General features: G+C 35.8%; 1 protein-coding gene and 1 long non-coding RNA gene across 2 annotated transcripts in view; one reads left to right on the top strand and one right to left on the bottom strand.

Moving 5' to 3' along the window:
* Nucleotides 1-20,636, bottom strand: part of LOC306642121 — a 770,670-nt gene that overhangs the window by 414,485 nt on the left and 335,549 nt on the right. The gene's annotated exons all lie outside the window — the stretch shown is intronic.
* Nucleotides 3,152-19,539, top strand: LOC306642118 (prostaglandin-E(2) 9-reductase-like). The gene is made up of 9 exons (XM_079107593.1): nt 3,152-3,286; nt 3,753-3,920; nt 4,749-4,865; nt 5,679-5,756; nt 12,472-12,594; nt 14,763-14,872; nt 15,352-15,517; nt 17,951-18,033; nt 19,288-19,539. The coding sequence occupies exons 1-9, from the start codon at nt 3,203-3,205 to the stop codon at nt 19,328-19,330; spliced, it is 972 nt and encodes a 323-aa protein (XP_078963719.1). The 5' UTR covers nt 3,152-3,202; the 3' UTR covers nt 19,331-19,539.

The following is a 20,636-nucleotide window of genomic DNA, read 5'->3' as shown; positions in this document are numbered from 1 at the left end:
GTGTTGTGGTCTATGTGATTCCTGAATTTGAGAAGGATTTTTTTGATGTACAGGGATGCACCGTTGTTTGGGGCATAAATATTTACTATCATTATGTTGTCCTAATTTATGGTTCCCTTAAGCAGTATGAAATGTCCTTCTTTCTCCCTTCTGACTAACTTTGGCTTGATGTCCACTTTATCTGATATAAGGATGGAAACCCCCACTTCTTTACTGAGTCCATGTGCATGGTAGATTTTTTCCCACCCTTTCACCTTTAATCTGTGGATGTCTTTTTCAATGAGATGAGTTTCTTGCAGGCAGCATAATGTTGGGTCTTTCTTTTTAATCCATTCTGCCAGTCTATTTGTTTGATTGATGAATTTAGGCCATTAATGTTCAGGGTTATTATTGTGATATGATTTGTATTCCCAGTCATTTGGCTTATTTTTGTTTTTTATGTTGGCTTGGTTTCTCCTTTGAGTGGTTTTTCTCTAAGGTAGTTCCTCCCTTTGCTGACCTACATTATTGTTTTTCATTTTCTGCTCCTGGAATATTTTGTTGAGAACATTCTGTAGTGCAGGTTTTCCATTTGCAAACTCTTTTATTTTTTGTTTATCATGGAAGGATTTTATTTCATCTTCAAATCTGAAGGTTAGTTTTGCTTGGTATAGGATTCTTGGTTGGCAAACATGTTCTTTCATAGCTTGAAATATGTTGTTCCAGGCCCTTCTAGCTTTTAGAGTCTAGGTTGAGAAGTTGGCTGGTATCCGTATTGGTCTCCCCCTATGTGTAATCTGATGCTTTTGTCTTGTGGCCTTCAAATTCCTATCTTTATTTTGAACGTTAGGCATTTTCATTATAATGAGCCTTTCTGTGGATCTATTGTGATTTTCTGCATTTGGTGTTCTGTAAGCCTCTTGTATTTGATTTGCTATTTCATTCTTCAGGCTTGGGAAATTTTCTGTTATTATTTCATTGAATAGGTTGTTCATTCCTTTGGTTTGTATCTCTGTGCCTTCCTCAATCCCAATAATTCTTAAATTTCATCTTTTCATGATGTCCCAAAGTCCTTGAAGATTCTGTTCATTATTCCTTACCGTCTTCTCTGTTTGGGCAACTTTATTTTCAAGATTAAATATTTTGTCTTCTTTGTCTGAGGTTCTGTCTTCCAAGTGGTCTAGTCTTTTGGTGATGCTTTCCATTGAGTTTTTTATTTGGTTAATTGTTTCCTTCATTTCAAGAATTTTTGTTTTTTTTTTTTTTTTTTGAGAATCTCTATCTCTTTGTTCAAATGATCTTTTGCTTCCTGCAGGTGCTCTCTCAGCTTATTGGTATTATCACTCATTGCCTGCGTTTGCTCTCTTATCTCATCCTTTGCTTCATGAATCATCTTAATCATGTATAATCTGAAGTCCTTTTCTGAAATTTTTTCTAACATATTGTCACTGGATTCTATTAATATAGAATCTAGATTTGTTTGGATCATTTTCTTCCCTTGTTTTTTCATGTTGTTCATGTATCTTCCCCTCTAGCAGTGCAGATCTGGGGTATTGCAGATTTCCCCCTATAGGCTTATAGTAGCCCTATAGATTTCCAAAACTTTTTCTTTAAGGGAAGATCAATATTAGCAGTGCCCAATTCAGACACTATGCAATCCTAGACCAAATAGGCCCTATGAGGACAATAACAATATTGTCATAGTAAACAGAATGTGTTCAAATATTATCTTCAGTAAAAGAAACAGATTTGCAATAAGGTCTGCAGTTTCAAATGGCGGACAAAGAGGATGCAGAGGGATGTAGAAAGTGGCTGCTAATGGGACAAGAAAAGAATATACAGAATTTCTAGATAATAGAAAGGGTGAGAGTGTAATCCAAAGAAATTGGATGTTAGCATGCAAAAAAGGGAGAGACTCTGAAGGAACAGGTAAACAAAAGCAAAAGAGAGCAAAAAAAGTAAGAAATAAAAACAAATTTTTTCAATAAGGAGAAAAAAGAAAATCTACAGTATAACAGTCATATAGTAATGAAACCTCCCAGTCTTCAGTTGCCTGATGCATGAGAGGTACATGCCAATGAGCTTCAAGCCTCCCACAGGCATCTCCGGATGGGATTTTCCCCACCTAAAGATCGGAGCTATGGCTTCCCAGGATTATCCAAGATGGCCGTTCTGGCTTCGAAATGTGTTGGCAAATGGGGAGCTGCAGCTCAAGGTGTGGCTGTGGTCAGCAAGGAGGTCCCGGAGGCGGGATGCGGTTGGTCAGGCAGGGGTCCTGGATGTCGGGTGTGTTTAGCATGGTTGTGGGATCCTGGAGGCTGGGTACAATCAGTCAGTCTGGGGTCCCGGTGATAGGGTGCAGTCAGTTGGTCTGGGGGTCCTGGTGGCAGGGAGCAGTCAGTCGATGTGAGGGCCCCAGAGGCAGGGAGTGATTGGTTGGGCTGAGGGATCCTGGAGACAGGTTCAATCAGTCTGGCCAGTGGTCCTAAGGGGCCGGGCTTTTGTCTCAAAATGGCGGCAGCCAAGTGTAATCAAACCTGTAGGTACTGTAACAGTGAACTTCCAGGCAACAGCAGACAGCTGGTGCTCCACTGGCGGTCAGCAATCAGTTTGCTGACTTTTGTCAGACCATCCGGAGATGAACCTCCTGCGTTAGGTGATGGATAGGTGTAAGGCAGGCGATGGACAGGTGAGAGGCAGGCAAATGGCGGATGATAGACACCTGACAATGAGTAATCTGCCTGTCTTTCATTTTTTATCCTGCATCTTTTACAAATATATTATGTTGGTTGTTATAGTATAGTCCCTTCATTTTACACTGAATTAAAAACCCATATTTTTATATTTAATAACTCATTCATAAGTATTTATGTTTGACTTTGAATTGTTCAAATATTCCATTTAATCAGTGCATAAAATTTTACACAGCTGTGCTAAAATTGATAATATTTTAAGATTTCCTAAACACTATCACACTTTTATCACTGTGTAGTAATTTACATAAAATTGTTACATATGAAATAAGAGAACTGGTTTCAATTTTCTTCTTACATATCAAATATTTCTTTAATCTCATTCCACCTAAAAAATACTGCTAATCATTAGATAGCAAGTACAATTGGTTAACAATTACACAAGTAATTTGGGTTGTGAAATCCAGTTATATCTGCCCTGTGAAGGCAGAAGAAGGTGCAGAACCTGCTTAGACTGAGGAGAGACAGCAATGAATTTCAAACATCAGTACGTGGAGCTCAGTGATGGTCACTTCATTCCTCCACTGGGCTTAGGCACCTACAAACTTCAACAGGTAAGCATGAATATTCCAGTATGTTGGTTCCTGTGAGTCCTTCCAAAAACTCACTAAAATTGAGTTGCTTCTGGAGTCCTCTGATGAAAATGGACTAGGATTTCTGTGTCTGAAGAGGATTCCTGAATGTCAGATTCTTATAACTAACTAGGAATAACCCAGAAAAATGGGCTTGGAGTCATTACTTCAAATACTGATCTAACCACAAATCATGGGCAAAGTTGAGTTATGTAAGGTCACTGCTTATGCTCAAGACATCCAAAATTGCTCTTTGGATACTTCTTAAGTCGAGGAGATAAATGAGCAGTCAAAGTTCAGGGGACTAGCTGTTTATTACATAACTCAGTATTCTGAAAAACACATTGGAATATAATCTTCCTTCCAGTTTAATGAGTTGTCTATTTTGCTCACTATTAGTTACCACACTTATTATGATTCTTTAAATACACTTTGGTTATTTCTCTAGGTTCCTAATAGTAATGTAACAGAGGCCACCAAAATAGCTATAGAAGCTGGTTTCCGCCATATTGACTGTGCTTATGTATACCAAGTAGAAGAGGAGGTAGGATTGGCTATTAGAAGCAAGATTGCAGATGGCACTGTGAAGAGAGAAGATATATTCTATACTTCAAAGGTATTGTGTATACAGTATACAAATTACTGCATGATTACTACAATGTGGTATACAGAATTGGAAATTATGTTAGGTGATCAGTTGTGGGTGGAATGTAGATAATTGGAATAATGTTTATTCACATGTAATATCCAATTTCTAAAACAGATGAACAATGTGAATTCCTGCCCACAGTCTACAAATTTGTGAATTTATAGTTCCTTTAATTTTCTGATTCTGTAATCAGCAGTATGTTTTTTAATTGGTGGTAGAATCAGATAGAATTATGACCAGATTATGGTTTCATTATCTCCTGGGTGATTTTTAAAATTTCTTATCATTCAAAATATTTACTGGCACCTTTGTCATTATCAAAGGACAATGTAGGATAGCTCTATGGGTACTAAAGTAAATATTGCTAAAGTGTTTTTAGTCATGTCTGGAACATAATGCAATAGTCAAATGTGTTTCCCTTCAGTTATGTAAAAAATAATTACAAATTCTTACATCATGCAATGAATAGATGAGATAGACTAACAGTAACTTTGTAATTTCTATGAAGCACTATTCAGAAATTCAATAATGTTATTTGTTAAAATGTTTATCACATGAGTAATTCCTTCCAGAGTTTAGTTGACTTAGTCATAATAATAAAAATTTAATCCAGTTCACATGAATAGGTCCAATGACTGGAAACCCAAGACCTGAAGAGAATATCTTCCCTGTGATCAATTTCCTTGTGTCAATTTCCAAGGAATTGACAAATAACTATCTCAATATGAAGTTCAATAAATTCCAAAATTGGGTAATACATTAATCCAGTCAAATTTCCATCTTTAACCTCTGCAGCTGTGGTCAACTTTTCATCAACCAGAGCTGGTCCAGACGTGTTTGGAAAGATCACTGGAAAAACTTTGTTTTGACTATGTTGATCTCTATCTTATTCATTTTCCAGTGACAATGAAGGTAGGCAATTTGCATCATTAAACCAATTTACTTTCATGACCATCATTATCATAAATGGTTGAATTAAGATTCTATTATAAATTAATATGAACTTAATATGACTTATAGAAAGTCCAAACCATGACTATATTTATGGTTATAAGTAATCTTCAGCAACATTTGTGTTTGTTGATCCATTACATCTACATCATTGTTTGATTAGTTTTCTCCTATCCTTCTCCTTTGGTGGTATGTATGACTTTAGGGCAGTTCAAGTTTCATGGTCATTAATATTTTATAGTGTCTCTCCATCTTCCAGCATCACATCAATCTTGAATTCAAACTTAAATGACCATCTTTGGTGCACATACATATCATTGATCCCACATGTGTCTAGGTAGATAAAGAATACTCTTTAGCCTCTGTCATTACTCAAATCTATTATTTCTGGAGAAGAAACTCATACATCCACAAAATTTCCCAGTGAGGCAATTACCCAGAAGAATATATAGAGACAATAAGATAACATAAATTAACTTGGAGACCTCATTAGGTGATTTGGAAAATCTCATTGAATCATATTTATATACACACATATATATATTTAAACATATATATAGATATAATTTGATGTAAGAGAATACAGAAAACAAAACCCTGAAAGTTGTTTCTTTCACATCCATTTGTAAACATTTTGTAAATAGATGAATATAGAGTTTTGTTTCACTTATTTTATGGATGTTTAGTGTCCCATTCCATAGGTACACCTAAGAATATTGCTCTGCATGGACATAGAATTCAGCAAGATTGCTATTATGATCACTTCTATTCCAGACAGGGGAAGAGCTTTATCCAAAAGATGAAAATGGAAAAATTATATATGACTCAGCAGATCTCTGTGCCATATGGGAGGTGAGTGTTTGTTAGAGTGACTACACAGGAGAAAAAAAAGTGTGAGAGTTCATGCTTTCTGCTGAAATTTTGGTGCTTGACATCATTATCTTCCAAAGAGTTTTTTGTTGTTGTTGGAGTGGGTAGGAATGCATTGCTGGAATGCAACACGGGGAAATAGACGAGAAGAACTGATGACCATGAGGATATGCAACTCCTGCCTCCCCATGCAATAATGTCTGATTCCCTAAGGAGACACAGAAATGCCTTTTCTGGCTGTGAACAATTTGTGCTATTCTATTTACCATTTTTCTTCTCCTCCTCCTCCTCCTCCTCCTCCTGCTCCTCCTCCTTCTTCTTCTCCTCCTTTTCTCCTCAGCATTCCACATTTGTTTTTATTTTATTTTTTTTTCAAATTTCAGTTGTTCTAATGAGTTGTACATGGAAGTAGAAGGCATTTATGTGTTTTGATATATCACAGATAAATGTAATCACTCTTTTTTCTGATTATGCATATTGCAGGATCACATCAGTCATTCAGTAACAAATTTACATGAGGTAATAATGTCTCTTTCACTCTCTCACTCCTTTCCCATACCCCTTCTCCTCCCTTCACTCACCTCTGCCTAATATAAATATAAGTCTTTACTTACCTATTCCTCCACTTATTGTGAATTAATATCCACATATCAGAGAAAACATTCAGCCTTTGGTTTTCTGGGTTTGGCTTCTTTCACTTAGCATCACATTCTCTAACTTCATCCATTTACCAGTCAATGACAGAATTTCATTATTCTTTAAAGCTGAGTAATAAAATTTCATCATATATATGTACATATATATACAGATAGATATGGATATAGATAAAGATATATCATATTTTCTTTATCTATTCATCTGTTGAAGGGCATCTAGGTTGGTTTCATAGTTCAGTTATTGTGAATTGAGCTTCTATAAACATTGATGTGGCTGTATCACTGTAGTATGTTGATTTTAAGTCCCTTGGGTATAAACAAAGGAGTGGAATAACTGGGTCAAATTTTGGGCCCAATCCAAACTTTCTGAGGAATCTCCATACTGCTTTCCATATGGTTGCACCTATTTACATTCCTACCAGCAATGTATGAGTGTACCATTTTCCCCACATCCTCACCAACATTTATTGTTGTTTTTATTCTTGATAATTGCCAATCTGATTGAAGTGAGATGAAATCTTAGAGTTGTTTTGATTTTCATTTCTCTAATTGCTAGAGATGTTGAACATTTTTTTCTTATATTTGTTTATCAATTATATATCTTCTTCTGTAAATTGTTCATTTCCTTAACCCAGTTATTGACTTGGTTATTTGTTGTTTTCCTTTTTTGGTGTAGTTTTTTGAGATTTTTATATATCCTCGAGATTAATGCTTTATCTGAGGTTCATGTGGTAAAGATATTCTCCCTTTCTGTTGCCTCTCTCTTCACATTATTGATTGTTACTTTTGCTGAAAAGAAACAACAAACTTCTCATTCTTGGTCTAACTTCTTTGGCTTTGGAGGTCTTATTATATTATGGAAATCAGTTCCTAGGCTGACATGGAGAAGATTTGGGCCTACTTTATCTTCTAGCCATCACAAGGTCTCTGTTCTAGTGCCTAAAATTTGATCCACCATGATTTGAATTTTATGCAGGGTGAGAGATAAGGGTTTAATTTCAATTCTTTACATATGGCTGTCCATTTTTTCCAGCACCATTTGTTGAATAAGTTTCTTTTCTCCAGTGAAGATTTTTGGCACCTTAGTCCAGTATGAGATACCTGTATTTATGTGCATATGTCTCTGTGTCTTCTATTCTGTACCATTGGTCTACATGTCTGTTTTGGTGTCAATACCATGCTGTTTTTATTACTCTAACTCTGTAGTATAGTTTCAAGTCTGGTATTATTATGCTTTCTGCTTCAGTTTTCTTGCTAAAATTGGTTTTGTTATTCTGGGTTTCTTATTTTTACAAATAAATTTTGTGATTTCTTTCTCTAGTTCTATGAAAAGAGAATTTGCATTAAATTTATATAAAGCTTTTGATAATACGGCCATTTTGACAGTATTAATTCTGCCTATCCAGGAGCATGGAATATCTTTCCATCTTCTAAGGTCCTCCTTAATTTCTTTTGTTAGTGTTCCATAATTTCTTTTGTCGAGGTCTCTCACCTTTTGTGTTAGCTTGATTCCCAACTATTTTACTTTAATTTTTGTGGTGATTGTGAATGGGACAGTGTTCTTTATTTCTTTTTCAGAGGATCCATTACTGATGTAAGAAACGTGTTTGATTTATGGCTACTGATTTTATATCCTGCTAGTTTGCTGAATTCATTTATTAGTTCTACAATGTTTTGGGTGGAATTTTTTGAATCTTCCAAATATAGAATCATGTCATTACCAAATAGTGATAGTTTGAGTTCTTCTGTACCTATTTGCATACCTTTAATTTCTTTCCTCTCTCTACATGTTCTTGTTAGATTTTCAAGGACAATGTTCAAAAACCATAGTGAAAGAGGGTATCCTTGTCTTGTTCCAGTTTTTAGAGTTAATGTTTTCAATTTTTCTCTATCTAGATCATGTTGAACTTGGGTTAGCATATATGGCTTTTATAATGTTGAGGCACGTTCCTACTATCCCTAGTTTTTCTATTTCCTACTAGGTACTGTATTTTGTCAAATGCTTTTTCTGCATCTGTTAAGGTGATCATATGAAGAATTACATTTACTGATTTCCATATGTTGAACCAACTCTTCATCCCTTGGATGTCCCCTATTTTCTTGTGGTGCACTGTCTATTGAATATGTTTTTGTATGCAAGTTGCCATCATTTCATTGAGAATTTTTGCATCTATAGTAATGAGGGATATTGGTCTGCATACATTTTTTTATGTGTCCTTTTCTGCTTTTCATATTAGGGTGATGACATCGTCATAGAATGAGTTTGGAAGTGTTCCCTCCTTTTCTATTTCATGGAATAATTTAAGGAACATTTTCGTTAATTCTTCTTTGAAGGACTTGTAGAACTCCGCTGAGAATCCTTCTGGTCCAAGACTTTTGTTAATTGGTAGCTTTTAATATTTTCCATTTCATTACTTGAAATTATTCTGTTTATATTGTTTATGACCTCCTGATTCATTTTAGGTAGGTCATATGTCTCCAGAAATTTGTAAATTTCTATTATATTGGAGTATGAATTTTCATATTAATTTCTCATTATATTTTCTACTTCAGTTATGTCTGTTGTGATATTTTCTAATTTGAGTTTTCTTTCTCTTTGTTATTTTATTGATTTTTTTCAATGAATCAACTTTTTGTTTTGTCAATTTTTTTCAATAGTTTCTTCTGTTTTAATTTCATTGATATTATCTCTTCATTATTTCCTGTCTCCTATTTGTGGTGTTGATTTGTTCTTCTATTTCTAGGACTTTTGTATGTAATGTTAGATTATTTATTTGTTGACTTTTTTTTTTTTTAGCATTAAGCCCATAGGTTTTTTTAATTAATTTATTTATTTTTTCCTTTTAGCGACTGCATTCTGATTCATTGTACACAAATAGAGTACATGATTTTGTTTCTATCATTGTGCATGATGTAGATTCATACTATACCATTTGTGTAATCATACATGTACATAGGGTAACAATGTCTGTCTCATTCTACAATTTTACATAACCCCCTCTCATTTCCTTTTACATAATCTAAAGTTCCTCCATTTTTCTCACTCTCCACACTCCGCCCCCATTACATACCATCATCCACTTAATTTCCTCTAGGTATTGCTTTCCATTAATGGAATATTAATTTATTCCATTAATATTCAAGATTATTACTGAGATATGACTTGCATTCCCAGTCATTTGGCTTATTTCTGGTTTTTGGTTTGATTTAGTTTGTTTTTTGATTATTCCTTTAGTGTAGTTCCTACCTTTGCTGGTTATTTTTTTTTTTTCACTTCATCCTTGTGAAATATTTTGTTGAGAATGTTCTGAAATGCAGGCTTTCTAATCATGAACTTTTCATTTTTGAATCTCATGGAATGTTTTTATTTCAAATTCAAATCTGAAACGATTTTGCTGGATATAAAATTCTTGGTTGGCATTCATTATGTTTCAGAGCTTGAAAACTCTTGTTCCATGACCTCCTAGCCTTAAGGGTCTGGGTTAAGAAATCAGCTGAGATTCAAATTTGTTTTCACCTATACATAGTTTGCATTGTTTTTCCTCTCATAGCCCTTAATATTTTATCCTAATTCTGTGTTTTGGTCATTTTCATTATAATGTGTATTTGTGAAGGTCTGCTGTAATTTTATATATTTGGGGCCCTGTATGCCTCCTGTATTTGACTTTACATTTCATTCTTTAGGTTTGAGAAATTTTCTGATATTATGTCATTGAAAATATTGTGCATTCCTTTGGTTTATGTCTCTTCTCCATCTTCTATCATGATAACTTAAATTTAGTCTCTTCATGAATCCCATAATTCTTGGAAGTTCTGTTGGTATGATCGTTACGATCATTGCTGCATATTTCACTTCATTTTCAATATTAAGTATTTTGTCTTCATTGTCTTAGATTCTTTCAAATGATCTAGTCTGTTAGTGATGTTTTCCATTGAATTTATAATTTGATTTTTGATTTCTTCATTTTGAGGTTTTCTGCTACTTTTCACAATCTCTAAGTCCTTATTGAAGTGATCTTTCACTTCCTGTATTTTCTCTTTGATTTCACTCTTTATATCATTCTTTTCTTCACAGATCAGACTAGGTACTTTCTAAATGCCTTCCTGGGCATTTCTTCTATTGCGTTGTCAGGGGTTTCTCTTATTGGGGCAGCTTGGTTTGCTCCCCTTGTTTTCCATGGCTGTCTGTGTGTTCTCCCATCTAGTTGTGTGGATCTGGGGCAATACAGATTCTACCCTGTAGACCTATTTTGTCACTGAAGATTTCCAGGGTCCTACATTTCAGAAGGAGACTGATATCAACAACACCCAGTGCAAACAATACACAGCCTCAAATCCAGTAGCTCCCAGTAGGTGTCCACTGCCCTCTCACTAAAACGGCAAAGATGAGTTCAATCACTGTCTGCAATAAAGAGAGAAAATTTACCGAATGGATTTAAAATCTCAAATAGTGGGGAAGATAAAACAGAAACAGTGCAGAGCATGGTGTTCATGAGGGAGAAAGAGACAATCCGGAAGAAAATCCACAGGAAGAGTGAAGAGACACCAAAGGAGATTGGATGCTAGGTGGAAAAAAGGCAGGAAAAGAATCTTGGAAGATAGAAAAGTGAGAAGAACAACACATATAAAGAGAAAAATAATTAAAAATATAAGAATATATAGCAGAGGGCTGGGGATATAGCTCAGTTGGTAGAGTGCTTGCCTTGCAAGCACAAGGCCCTGGGTTCAATCCCCAGCACCGCAAAAAAAAAAAAAAAAAAAAAAAAAAAAGAATATATAGTCGAATTACAAAACACCATGCATATATCACAGTCCTCAAGAAACTGATGCAGAAAAAACACACTCTTCTCCAAATATGGTGTACAGAGATGCCAGAGAAGAAATAAATAAAAATAAAATAAATCATGGTGGAAAACTGAACAACTATTTCTGTGAGCTTCCAAATGCTTCTTAGCCCTGTCTCTGATTTCCCACAAGCGTGCCTGGCATGGACAGGCCCAGTCAGACCCAGTCACTACCTCAGTGGTCTAGGACTGAGATATCCTGGGTTAGCCAATGTTGTAATCCCAAGATCTCAATGGCACTGGAATTTGGAGAGAGACCACGAGGGATGAGCAATTCTGAGAGACAATAACTAGATGGTAGAAACACCCACTTCCAGGAGGAAGACCCCAGTTGCAGCCAAACCCATAGACACCCAGACACTGAACTTCCAGGTCCCAGCTGGTGTGCCCAGACTGGAGGAGCTGCACTCCACAACAGCAGTGGCAGCAATCACACTGGCACCCCAAATGAACCCCAGACTCTGGCTGGCATCTCAAACTGGATGTAGCTGTGGGCAACCAAACCGGACATCCCTCTGGCAGTGGACCCCTGGGCAATGTTGGAAGTGGTAGTAGCAGGAATTGGTGGCAGCAAGCAGGGGTTCAGCAGCAGCTGTAATATTGGTAACATTGGCAGTAGGTGGGGTACTGGGGCAGCGGTGGTGGCAGAGTTGGCTATAGATACAGTTGCAGCAGCAACCAGAGAGAAGACCCCAGGGAGTGGAAGAGGCCTTAGCAGCAGCACTGTTAAGTTAGCAGCAGCAGCAGTGTCCATGGCAGCCAGGCATCTGAGGCAGCATAGAGGACAACAGACCTCCAGAAAATGGCAACTGTGACAGAATCAATAGCACAAGTGCCCAGAGAAAAGGCCTTGGAACACCTGTTGCAGTGGTATCAGGGTCAGCTGTGACCCAAGAGAAAACTTCTGGGCAACAGCAGAGGTGCTGGACAGTGGTGCCTAGGGAAACCTTCCAGACATTTGCAGCAGCGTGGGCAGCCATGGTCCCTGGAGAGTACACCTCTGCACAGCTGTAGCAGTGAACTCAGGGGCAGCTGCATTCTGACCCCCAGAGAAGATCTCTGGCATCTGCTCATTTTTCTCTTCTTAACATTAATGTAGCCAGTTTATTGTGATTTCTAGACATTATCACTCTATATTGCATTTACATTGACACAGTTGATTGTAGAAATGACTTTTCACAACCCCTTCCTCCCAAGGCCATGGAGAAGTGTAAGGATGCAGGATTGGCCAAGTCCATCGGGGTGTCCAACTTTAACCGCAGGCAGCTGGAGATGATCCTGAATAAACCAGGCCTCAGATATAAGCCTGTGTGCAACCAGGTGAGACCCCTGAGCCTCATCAATATCTCTTATTCTTTTACTTATTTCTCCACATTCTATTTGTCTTGTTCCTCAGTTCATTTGCCTTTGGGGAACAGAAAAATCTAAAATTAGTGCCACTGTCTTGGAGTGTGTGGAGGGTTCTCAGTTGTTATCTCTGCTGGGTGACTCCCTTGTGACAATGAGGGAAGACATTAGTGCCCAGTTTATGGAGGAATCTTGTGATGTAGATGTGACCAAGGAGGAGAGTGACTGTTCATCCAACTTCAGGGGTAAGGTGACCTTGTTCTTGACCTCTTGGTGAATGAGCTGTGGGCGAAATTGTGGGTAGGAAAGGCCAGTGTACATGAATGTGAAGTGAACAAGAAAAGAGTGAAAACAGGAAAGATCCGCGGTTAGGGTCTGTGTGGAGGTTGGGTGCCTGGATTCTTTTATCTCTTATTTAATTTCCTGCATCTAGAGGAACAGTTAACAGGAAGAGTAAAGAAGAACTTTTGAAAGTTCAAGAATTGAGAGGAAGTTACTTGTTTATGGTGATACTGATGTTGGATGAAATCCACAGTTAAGAACTTTAACCAAAATGCACAGTTAGCCTTGTGCCTGATCCCCTCTTACCTGCTTTACAATAACAAATCAACGATGTAATCCCATCTAGTCTGTGCAAGGTTCTGTGCTAATGCGCACTTTATAAATTTTCTCATGGATTAATGGCCTTCAGTTGTGAACCTAGCCTATAAAATTCATGACTTCACATAGGTTGATAGAGCACCAAGAATTTAATATAAATGTTAAAAAGTTGAAAATAAATTTAGATTTGCATTTCTCTTATTACTAGAGATGTTGAACCCAAATGGTATGCCTTTACGCCATGTACAAACAGAGAAACAACATGTATCCCATTTGTTTACAATAAAAAAAAAAAGAAAATAAATTTAGAATTGAATTTGCCCAAATTGTTTATCATGAAAAATTTCAAACATACAAAAAGTGAGATTATAGTACAGAAAATTCATGTTTCCCTCCATATACCTAAAATTGCTGACTTCTTGGATCAGTGAAAGATGTCGATATATCTGCATACTTATGCATAGGATTTTCCAGATTCCCTTCAAAGCAAATTATAGATTAGGCTATTCACTTTAAGAGACCTCAGAGAGTATCTCTTAGGAATAAAGCTGATTTCTCATAGCTCATATTTATTATTATATATAATGTTGTTACTACGTCTCTCACATCATCTAAATCCAGTCTGCGTTCAAATTTCCCATTTCTTTTCTGAAATATCTTTTATAATTTTTCCTCATTTCCAGGAGGAAACTTTGGTTCACATTTTGCTTTCTTTTGTCTTTTTTTAAAGATCTTTTCACACAGACTGTTCACCCAATGCTTTTCCAAATAATATTGATGTTTTTTCAAACTCTCCTTTTATATCTGTTAACTTGTTTACATTCCCATTCTCAGACAGTAAGCGGTTAGAGTTGAATTTCTTATTATAATTCAAGGATCTGTGAAGGAGCCAAGGCAATCAGGGTGGTCTTCGTTACTGGGTTTTGCAACACATTAGAACAATTTCAGACATGTTGCTCAGAGTAGTAGACATGAGTTTATTAGAAAGGATAAGAAAGGGGAAAAGGCCAAACTACCAAGGAACAGAGTGAATCTGCTCAGAGAGGACAGGAATGGCACGCCCACCTGCTTTCCAGCTTTATTTGGAGTTCCATGTAAGATTTCAGAACCTGCCCAGATTCACTCCTTGACTGTTGACAGACAGTAGGGTTCCATGAGATCTCCAAGTCTCATTATGCATGTTCTTGTCCTGCAAAGGGGAGATTTTCAAGTCTTCTTCACTTTGGCCGACACTCACTAGATCTCTTAGAACATATTCTCAGAAATTATGGTTAGGGAGAATTGTTCTAAGCTGCCTGTGTTCTAGAATCTGGTTTTATTGTTTTTGATGAACAAAATTTACCCTAATGTCCCCTGCAGAACACCTACCAAATGTCCTTCATACATGTCCTCATGAGTCATTAGCCAAATTCTTGATTTATGGCACAATTTGAATCCAAGTTGCACCATTTTTAAAGCTTAGCTTCTTTTTCTGTTATTTTGTTTTTATATTAACATTAGCCTTTTGTAAAATTAGAAACCTTATGTCTTCTCCACTGCAGGTAGAATGTCATGTTTATCACAATCAGAGGAAACTGCTGGACTTCTGCAAATCAAAAGGCATTGTTCTCGTGGCCTATGGTGCGCTTGGGACTCAACGATACCCAGAGTGGTAATGAGAAAATAAGGGTTTTTACTTAATATTGTATTGTTGATGAATAATTTATAGTCCTAAAAGACTCATACTTCAGAAGATTACTCTCAACTGACCCTGGGAGAGGGTAGCATTTACACTTCTGAGAAGATCCCAAAAGACACTGATGCTGCTGGTCCAGGACCATATCTGAGGATGCCAATGTAAAGTGGATGAAAGAGACCTAAGTCTGTGTAGTAGGTGCAGTGGTGCTTGCTTTGAACCCACTGACTTTGGAGGCTAAAACAGTAAGACTGATAACTTGAGTCTAGCCTCAGGAACTTAGTGAGACCCTGTGTCAAAATAAAACTGAAAAGGTAACCTTTTGGCTCTGTGGTAGAATGCTGTTGGATTCAACCCTCACTAAACTACACCCTCCCCCAGAAGCATTAGAAATAAATGAATGGCTCCTAACTAACTCATTTTCAGGATTTCAGTATCTCTGTCTTTTCTCCCAGTGTTGACCAGAGTGACCCATTTCTCTTGGATGATCCAGTTCTTGGTGCCTTGGCAATAAAACACAACCTGTCTCCAGCCCTGATTGCCTTGTGCTACCAGTTGCAGCGTGGTGTTGTGGTTGTAGTCAAGAGTTTCAATGAGAAACGGATCAAAGAGAACAGTCAGTTATAGAGGAGGTCTGTGTGTATTCGGGTTGCTAAACAGTAATGTTCACATGTGTGATTCTTTGGAATATATAAGTACATTTTTGGGTCATGTCAATATCCCTTGAAGATCTGTTGCAGGTAGGGTTTTATATACTTTTAGTCATGTGTTTTCTTTCTATAATGGGACAAGAAGTACAAAACATTAGAAGCAGGATTGGATAAAGCAGAGAGATTTGGTTTTCATTATTGACGTGCAAGTATTGTGACACCCTATGCAAATGACATCTTTGTATTTGTTTTTATTTTCTGAGATGAAAATTTGGATTGGATGATTTTTATTCTATGAATTATGATTTTATTTTACATTTTCTCAAATCTCAACCTATTTTAATATTCATATTTTACTTCATTTTGATCATTTTGACTTGTTAACAATTTATGAAATGCCCATTTAAATAGGTTGTGATTTCATGTCCAAGTAGAAGATATTTATTGGATCATTACTTAGAGCAAGTTCAAAGCAAATCTTCCAAAATATCAAGGTTAGTGCAAAGAGCATTTGTTTATCTCATGATTCTTTGCTTTGACTATTTGCCTTGACTTGGCATGAACTCATTGAATGTCTTTAGGCTCCATTACTTCTCTAGTATTTGCAATAAACTCTCCTATGCCTCTGCAGAAGAGAGTGTTCCCTCTGCTTCGGTCCTGCTTGCTCTGTTGTCTGGGGAGCCTGAGCTCCCCTCCACAGAACTTTACATCCACCAGTCGATTATGCACGCTTCACCTCATCACTACCACTGTCCTCATGAAGTGAATGGATCCTTGCAGAGCCTTCTCATGCCTCTGCTCAGAATGAGCCTGTTACTGCTTCTGCCATGTTCTAATGGATACAGCAAGTTAGAGACATGGCAACGCCCTAGAAGTGGGGAAATAGACACTGTCTCTTTGTGAAAGGTGCTGCAAATTCACATAGGAAAGAGTTTGGAGACTGGGAGGAGTGAATTTTTGGGGGGGAGCATTTTTGCAAACAATTTACCTTGTTTATGTGTTCAGATGCAGATGTATTGGTTGAAATATATTCTCTCACTTGTACTTTCATTCTCCTTTTGGTATATTGTCATGAACAGTTTCTTCTTTAATTTTTGTCTTCATGCCTTCAATTTGTGAAGAATGAGGGTCATATTTTTTCTCTTATTGAGATCTCAACGGAATTCTATTACCTTTCTTTATGAAAGTGTTACTGTCTAAAATTCCAAACTTAATTCAATTGCAGTTTTTTAACATGTTTAATAAAAATCAAAATATGCACATAATTGTAAAATAACCCTAGCTAAACTTCCCAGAAGTAAGAGGTTCATTTCTGGCTAGTTTTCTCATCAGTAGTCTTATTTGATATTTCCATTGTCTGAATTACACTGGAAAATCAGTCTTTCTGTCCAAAACTGTGATGAAAACCTTAGTTCTTCATTCATTTTAAAATATCTTGTTATTTTACATTAATCTATTACAAGAAATTTAAATTCACTTTAGGAATCTGTATGCATATTGTCTCCTTTGTTTTGGTATTGCTTTGGAACACTCAATAACTTTGGAGGGAATATTTTTTTGAAATAGTAAAGATTCTAGTCCATTATTTTCAAGAGTTTTTGCTATTAAGCTTGTATTTAAACATATTGCAGTAATTTTATCGATGAAGAAATTTATATTAATTTTGTGAGATTTATTCATATAGGAGTGATAATTTTGATATCTTTAAATAAAACATTCTTTTTTATGTTGAGAATTTCCAAATGTACAGAAACGTTTAAACAAGAATGCAGAGAATTCTATTTTTATAATTTATCGATTGTTGAATGATAAATATTTTACTCTCTCACCGTTTTTAAAGAAATTTCTGAGGATTTATGTATTCATAGTTTTCAGTATGTTAGCAAGTAACTAAAATTTTTTCCATGTTGAAAATATCTCAAATTTAGAAAAGATGATTCTCTTTGAGCTAGGTCCTTTGTTTTTAACAGGATGTAGTTTGTAGTTTCAGAATACCTTTCCTAAGAATGTTGAACAAAAATTACTTTGGAGTTTAAAATTTTCATTGATGGGATACAGAAATCGAACTCTGTCCTTAACAAGTATTGAATTTTCTTACATATTTCAAAATTTTGCCCTAGATTTTTTTGGTCTTTTAATGCATGAACAGAGTTAATGTTTAATAACATTAGCTTTGTTTTGCTGCAGCAACTTTTTGAGATTTCTTTTTGACTTTAGTTAGTGCAATTTCTGTGTATTACATGCCAAAAATGATTTCTATTCAATTTTCACCTGATATTTATTGTCCATTCCTGTGTTTTGCTTGATGTCTTTAATAGCTTTTTGAAATTTATCTGATTTCTCTGGATTTCTTGGGTTGGCAATATGTACACTAAATGCTAAAAGTTTTCTACTTGTGTGATAGGTTTTTGATTTTGAGTTGACTGCAGAAGACATGAAAGACCTGGATGGCCTGAACAGAAATTTTCGATATGTTACCTTTAAGTCGTAAGTACCTTTAGAAGACATTTGGCGTTTACTTGTTTAGTTTCAAGACTTGCTCTCCTTTTCAGTGCAGCCTTGATCAGAACTCACATACTGCAATTGGCTTAAAAGTAGCTTCCAACAATGCTGTTGGGAGAATATTTGGTTTGAAGTTTGAAAATGTGGGCATCTCAATGCAGAGAATAAAATCATTTTTGAGAAGAAAGATACAACAGCAAGGGAAGAATGTGCAGAAAAAATACCCTTCTTGAACCAATTGATAGAAAATACAAAATCTTTATTCATTTGTTATATGTTTTCTGTTTAAAGAACCTGGCATTGAACATATACTATAAGTGAGGTTAAACAAGGAATATATTAAACTCTGCCTGTTGGAATTTTAAATCATAATACAAATAAAGGTGATGATGTATGAGAGGAGATTTGCTATTGCATCTTTTTTGTAGAATTAAAATAAAGGTGATGATGTATGAAAAGAGATTAGATAATGCAAAGTTTCATGTGTTTCAATACTGGAGATATATAATTATCATTACTAATATCTTTGTTAATACAGCTATAAATGAAGGACAAAGTAAGAACATAATGCCAAGAGATGGTGGCAAGACTTTGGTAATTCTCACTATATATTAAATACTTCAACAAGTAATGATTTTCCATTGTGCTACTTGTAAAGTATGGAGATCTTAATATGATAGGGCGAGCTTCTAGTATTTGTCAGTCTCTCTTATAATCAACATTCTTTTCACGTCTTAATGTAGCATTATAGCATGTGATGGACACTGAGCAAATAATTAATGAATTAGTTAAATGGAAGTGACATTGTTAGCAATATACTACACACCTAAAATCCTTTTTGTATTGGTCAGTATCTGAGTTTGACCTGATACTAAACATGGCATAAATGGAGGTGTCCTCCTGCACAAAGTAAGTAAATGAACATGGTGCATTCTCTTTTTGCTTTCCCTGAGAATATGAAAACAGAAGAGATTTCTTGGTTTTAGTAGATATAGTGTAGGGGTAAGGGAGATAAATACAAGTGAATTCTTGTGTCTGTCAATTCTTTGTGTTACATTCTCTACAAGAGAATAAAATTTGAATAATTTAGTTATAAGTGTAAGAAACATTTCCTATATACTATGATAATGAAAGTAGAAGTGTCAGGTTCTATCCCACCGGGGAAATATAATGGAGCACTTGTTTAGTCCTATTGACATGGAGTCATTTAGTCTGTTACACATTTTTTTTTTATTTTAGTGCTGCTGACCATCCAAATTATCCTTTTGCTGATGAATATTGATATGGACACCTTCGTCATATTTTCTACTAGTATATCCGACCTTAATAGAAATGTGTGAGATGTTAAGATACTGATGATTAGATGCATCACTTATGTTAGTCCATGCTTCTTAGCAATTCCCATTCTGCTACAGCAAGGATCACTAGTCCACCAAAGAAGGCACTAAGTTTTCACAATATTTGAAAACAAAATAAAATTTCATTCCTCAAGATTCTTACCTTCACTGTCTCCATTATATATATATGTTTTGTTTCATTTTGACTCATTATGAACAAAAATTAATTAGGCTACAAGCCTGTAAGCAGGGATTTGGAGATACAAAGTTCTTTGGTGGGAGTAGAGAGGAGCTTTCAGGTTCTAGCAAAGTAGCTGTTGATATTGATTAGTTAGTCTTTTTCCAACCCATAGTGTAACCCCCAAGAGATTGCACTTATATTATGGTTTTTGTTCTGCAAGATGAAGCACACAGGACAAGGATGAGCAACAGTTCAAGGGCTCACTATCTGCAGCTCAAGGAAGAGAGATCCTGGAAACTGGAGAATGATATTTTCCTTTTAGATTATTGTCAAGGATTTGAGATGATAACCTGCCAGGTTAACAGCATGAGGAGTCAGATGTGCCAAGGTGAAGAGGGCAGAGTTGAGTATTCAGCTGTTTGGAAATATCTTTCAAAATGCTTTTGTTTTGTTTTTTTTGGCAATTATAATTATACATAATAAAAGATGCATGATGCCAAATTCATACACGCACATAACATTTGATTAATCTCATTCCTCAATAATTTCCCCTTCTTTGTCCTCCTCCCTTTCCCTGATGTGCTTGTTCTACTTTCCTTAATTCCCTTCTATTATTGTTATTTTAATTCAAATGGTGTAATGTACATTTATATATATAGATGATCTGAAATATTGATTTACTCTACTATATTCATGCATGGTAAAAGTATAATAGTGTAGGTATTTCTTTCCCCAGTTACTTACACATGCATCTGTTTGCCCTGCCTCCTTCCACTCATTTTTCTCCTCTACTCTGTCTGACTTACCACAAATATTCTTTTGATAATTTTATTATGGAGATATAAAAGAGCTTTCTACATACTTTATTCAATGCCTCATTAGAGTCATGATTAGTATTTTTAAGAAAAACTGAAACAACTTTAATTGCAATATGTTTGGAAATTTTTATGTCTATTAGGATGCATTTACTGAATGGAATCTTATAAATGAGTGGGAAAAGTAGAACATAGAGTGATTTGAGAAAAGGTTGGATTAGAAAATCTTGAATTTGTCCCATGGAAACATCAAGA

Source organism: Sciurus vulgaris, assembly GCF_902686455.1.
Source record: "Sciurus vulgaris genome assembly, chromosome: 12".
Lineage (NCBI taxonomy): Eukaryota > Metazoa > Chordata > Mammalia > Rodentia > Sciuridae > Sciurus > Sciurus vulgaris.
Note: the sequence above shows the minus strand (reverse complement) of the source record. Positions and strands in the feature narration are given on the sequence as shown.

Bases quoted from the DNA above. Each gene is read 5' to 3' on its own strand.
- LOC306642118 (XM_079107593.1), top strand. From the start codon at position 3,203: ATGAATTTCAAACATCAGTACGTGGAGCTCAGTGATGGTCACTTCATT. The intron at 5,757-12,471 runs GTGAGTGTTTGT...CTTCCTCCCAAG, and splicing joins ATCTCTGTGCCATATGGGAG to GCCATGGAGAAGTGTAAGGA. The intron at 18,034-19,287 runs GTAAGTACCTTT...TTTTTATTTTAG, and splicing joins CGATATGTTACCTTTAAGTC to TGCTGCTGACCATCCAAATT.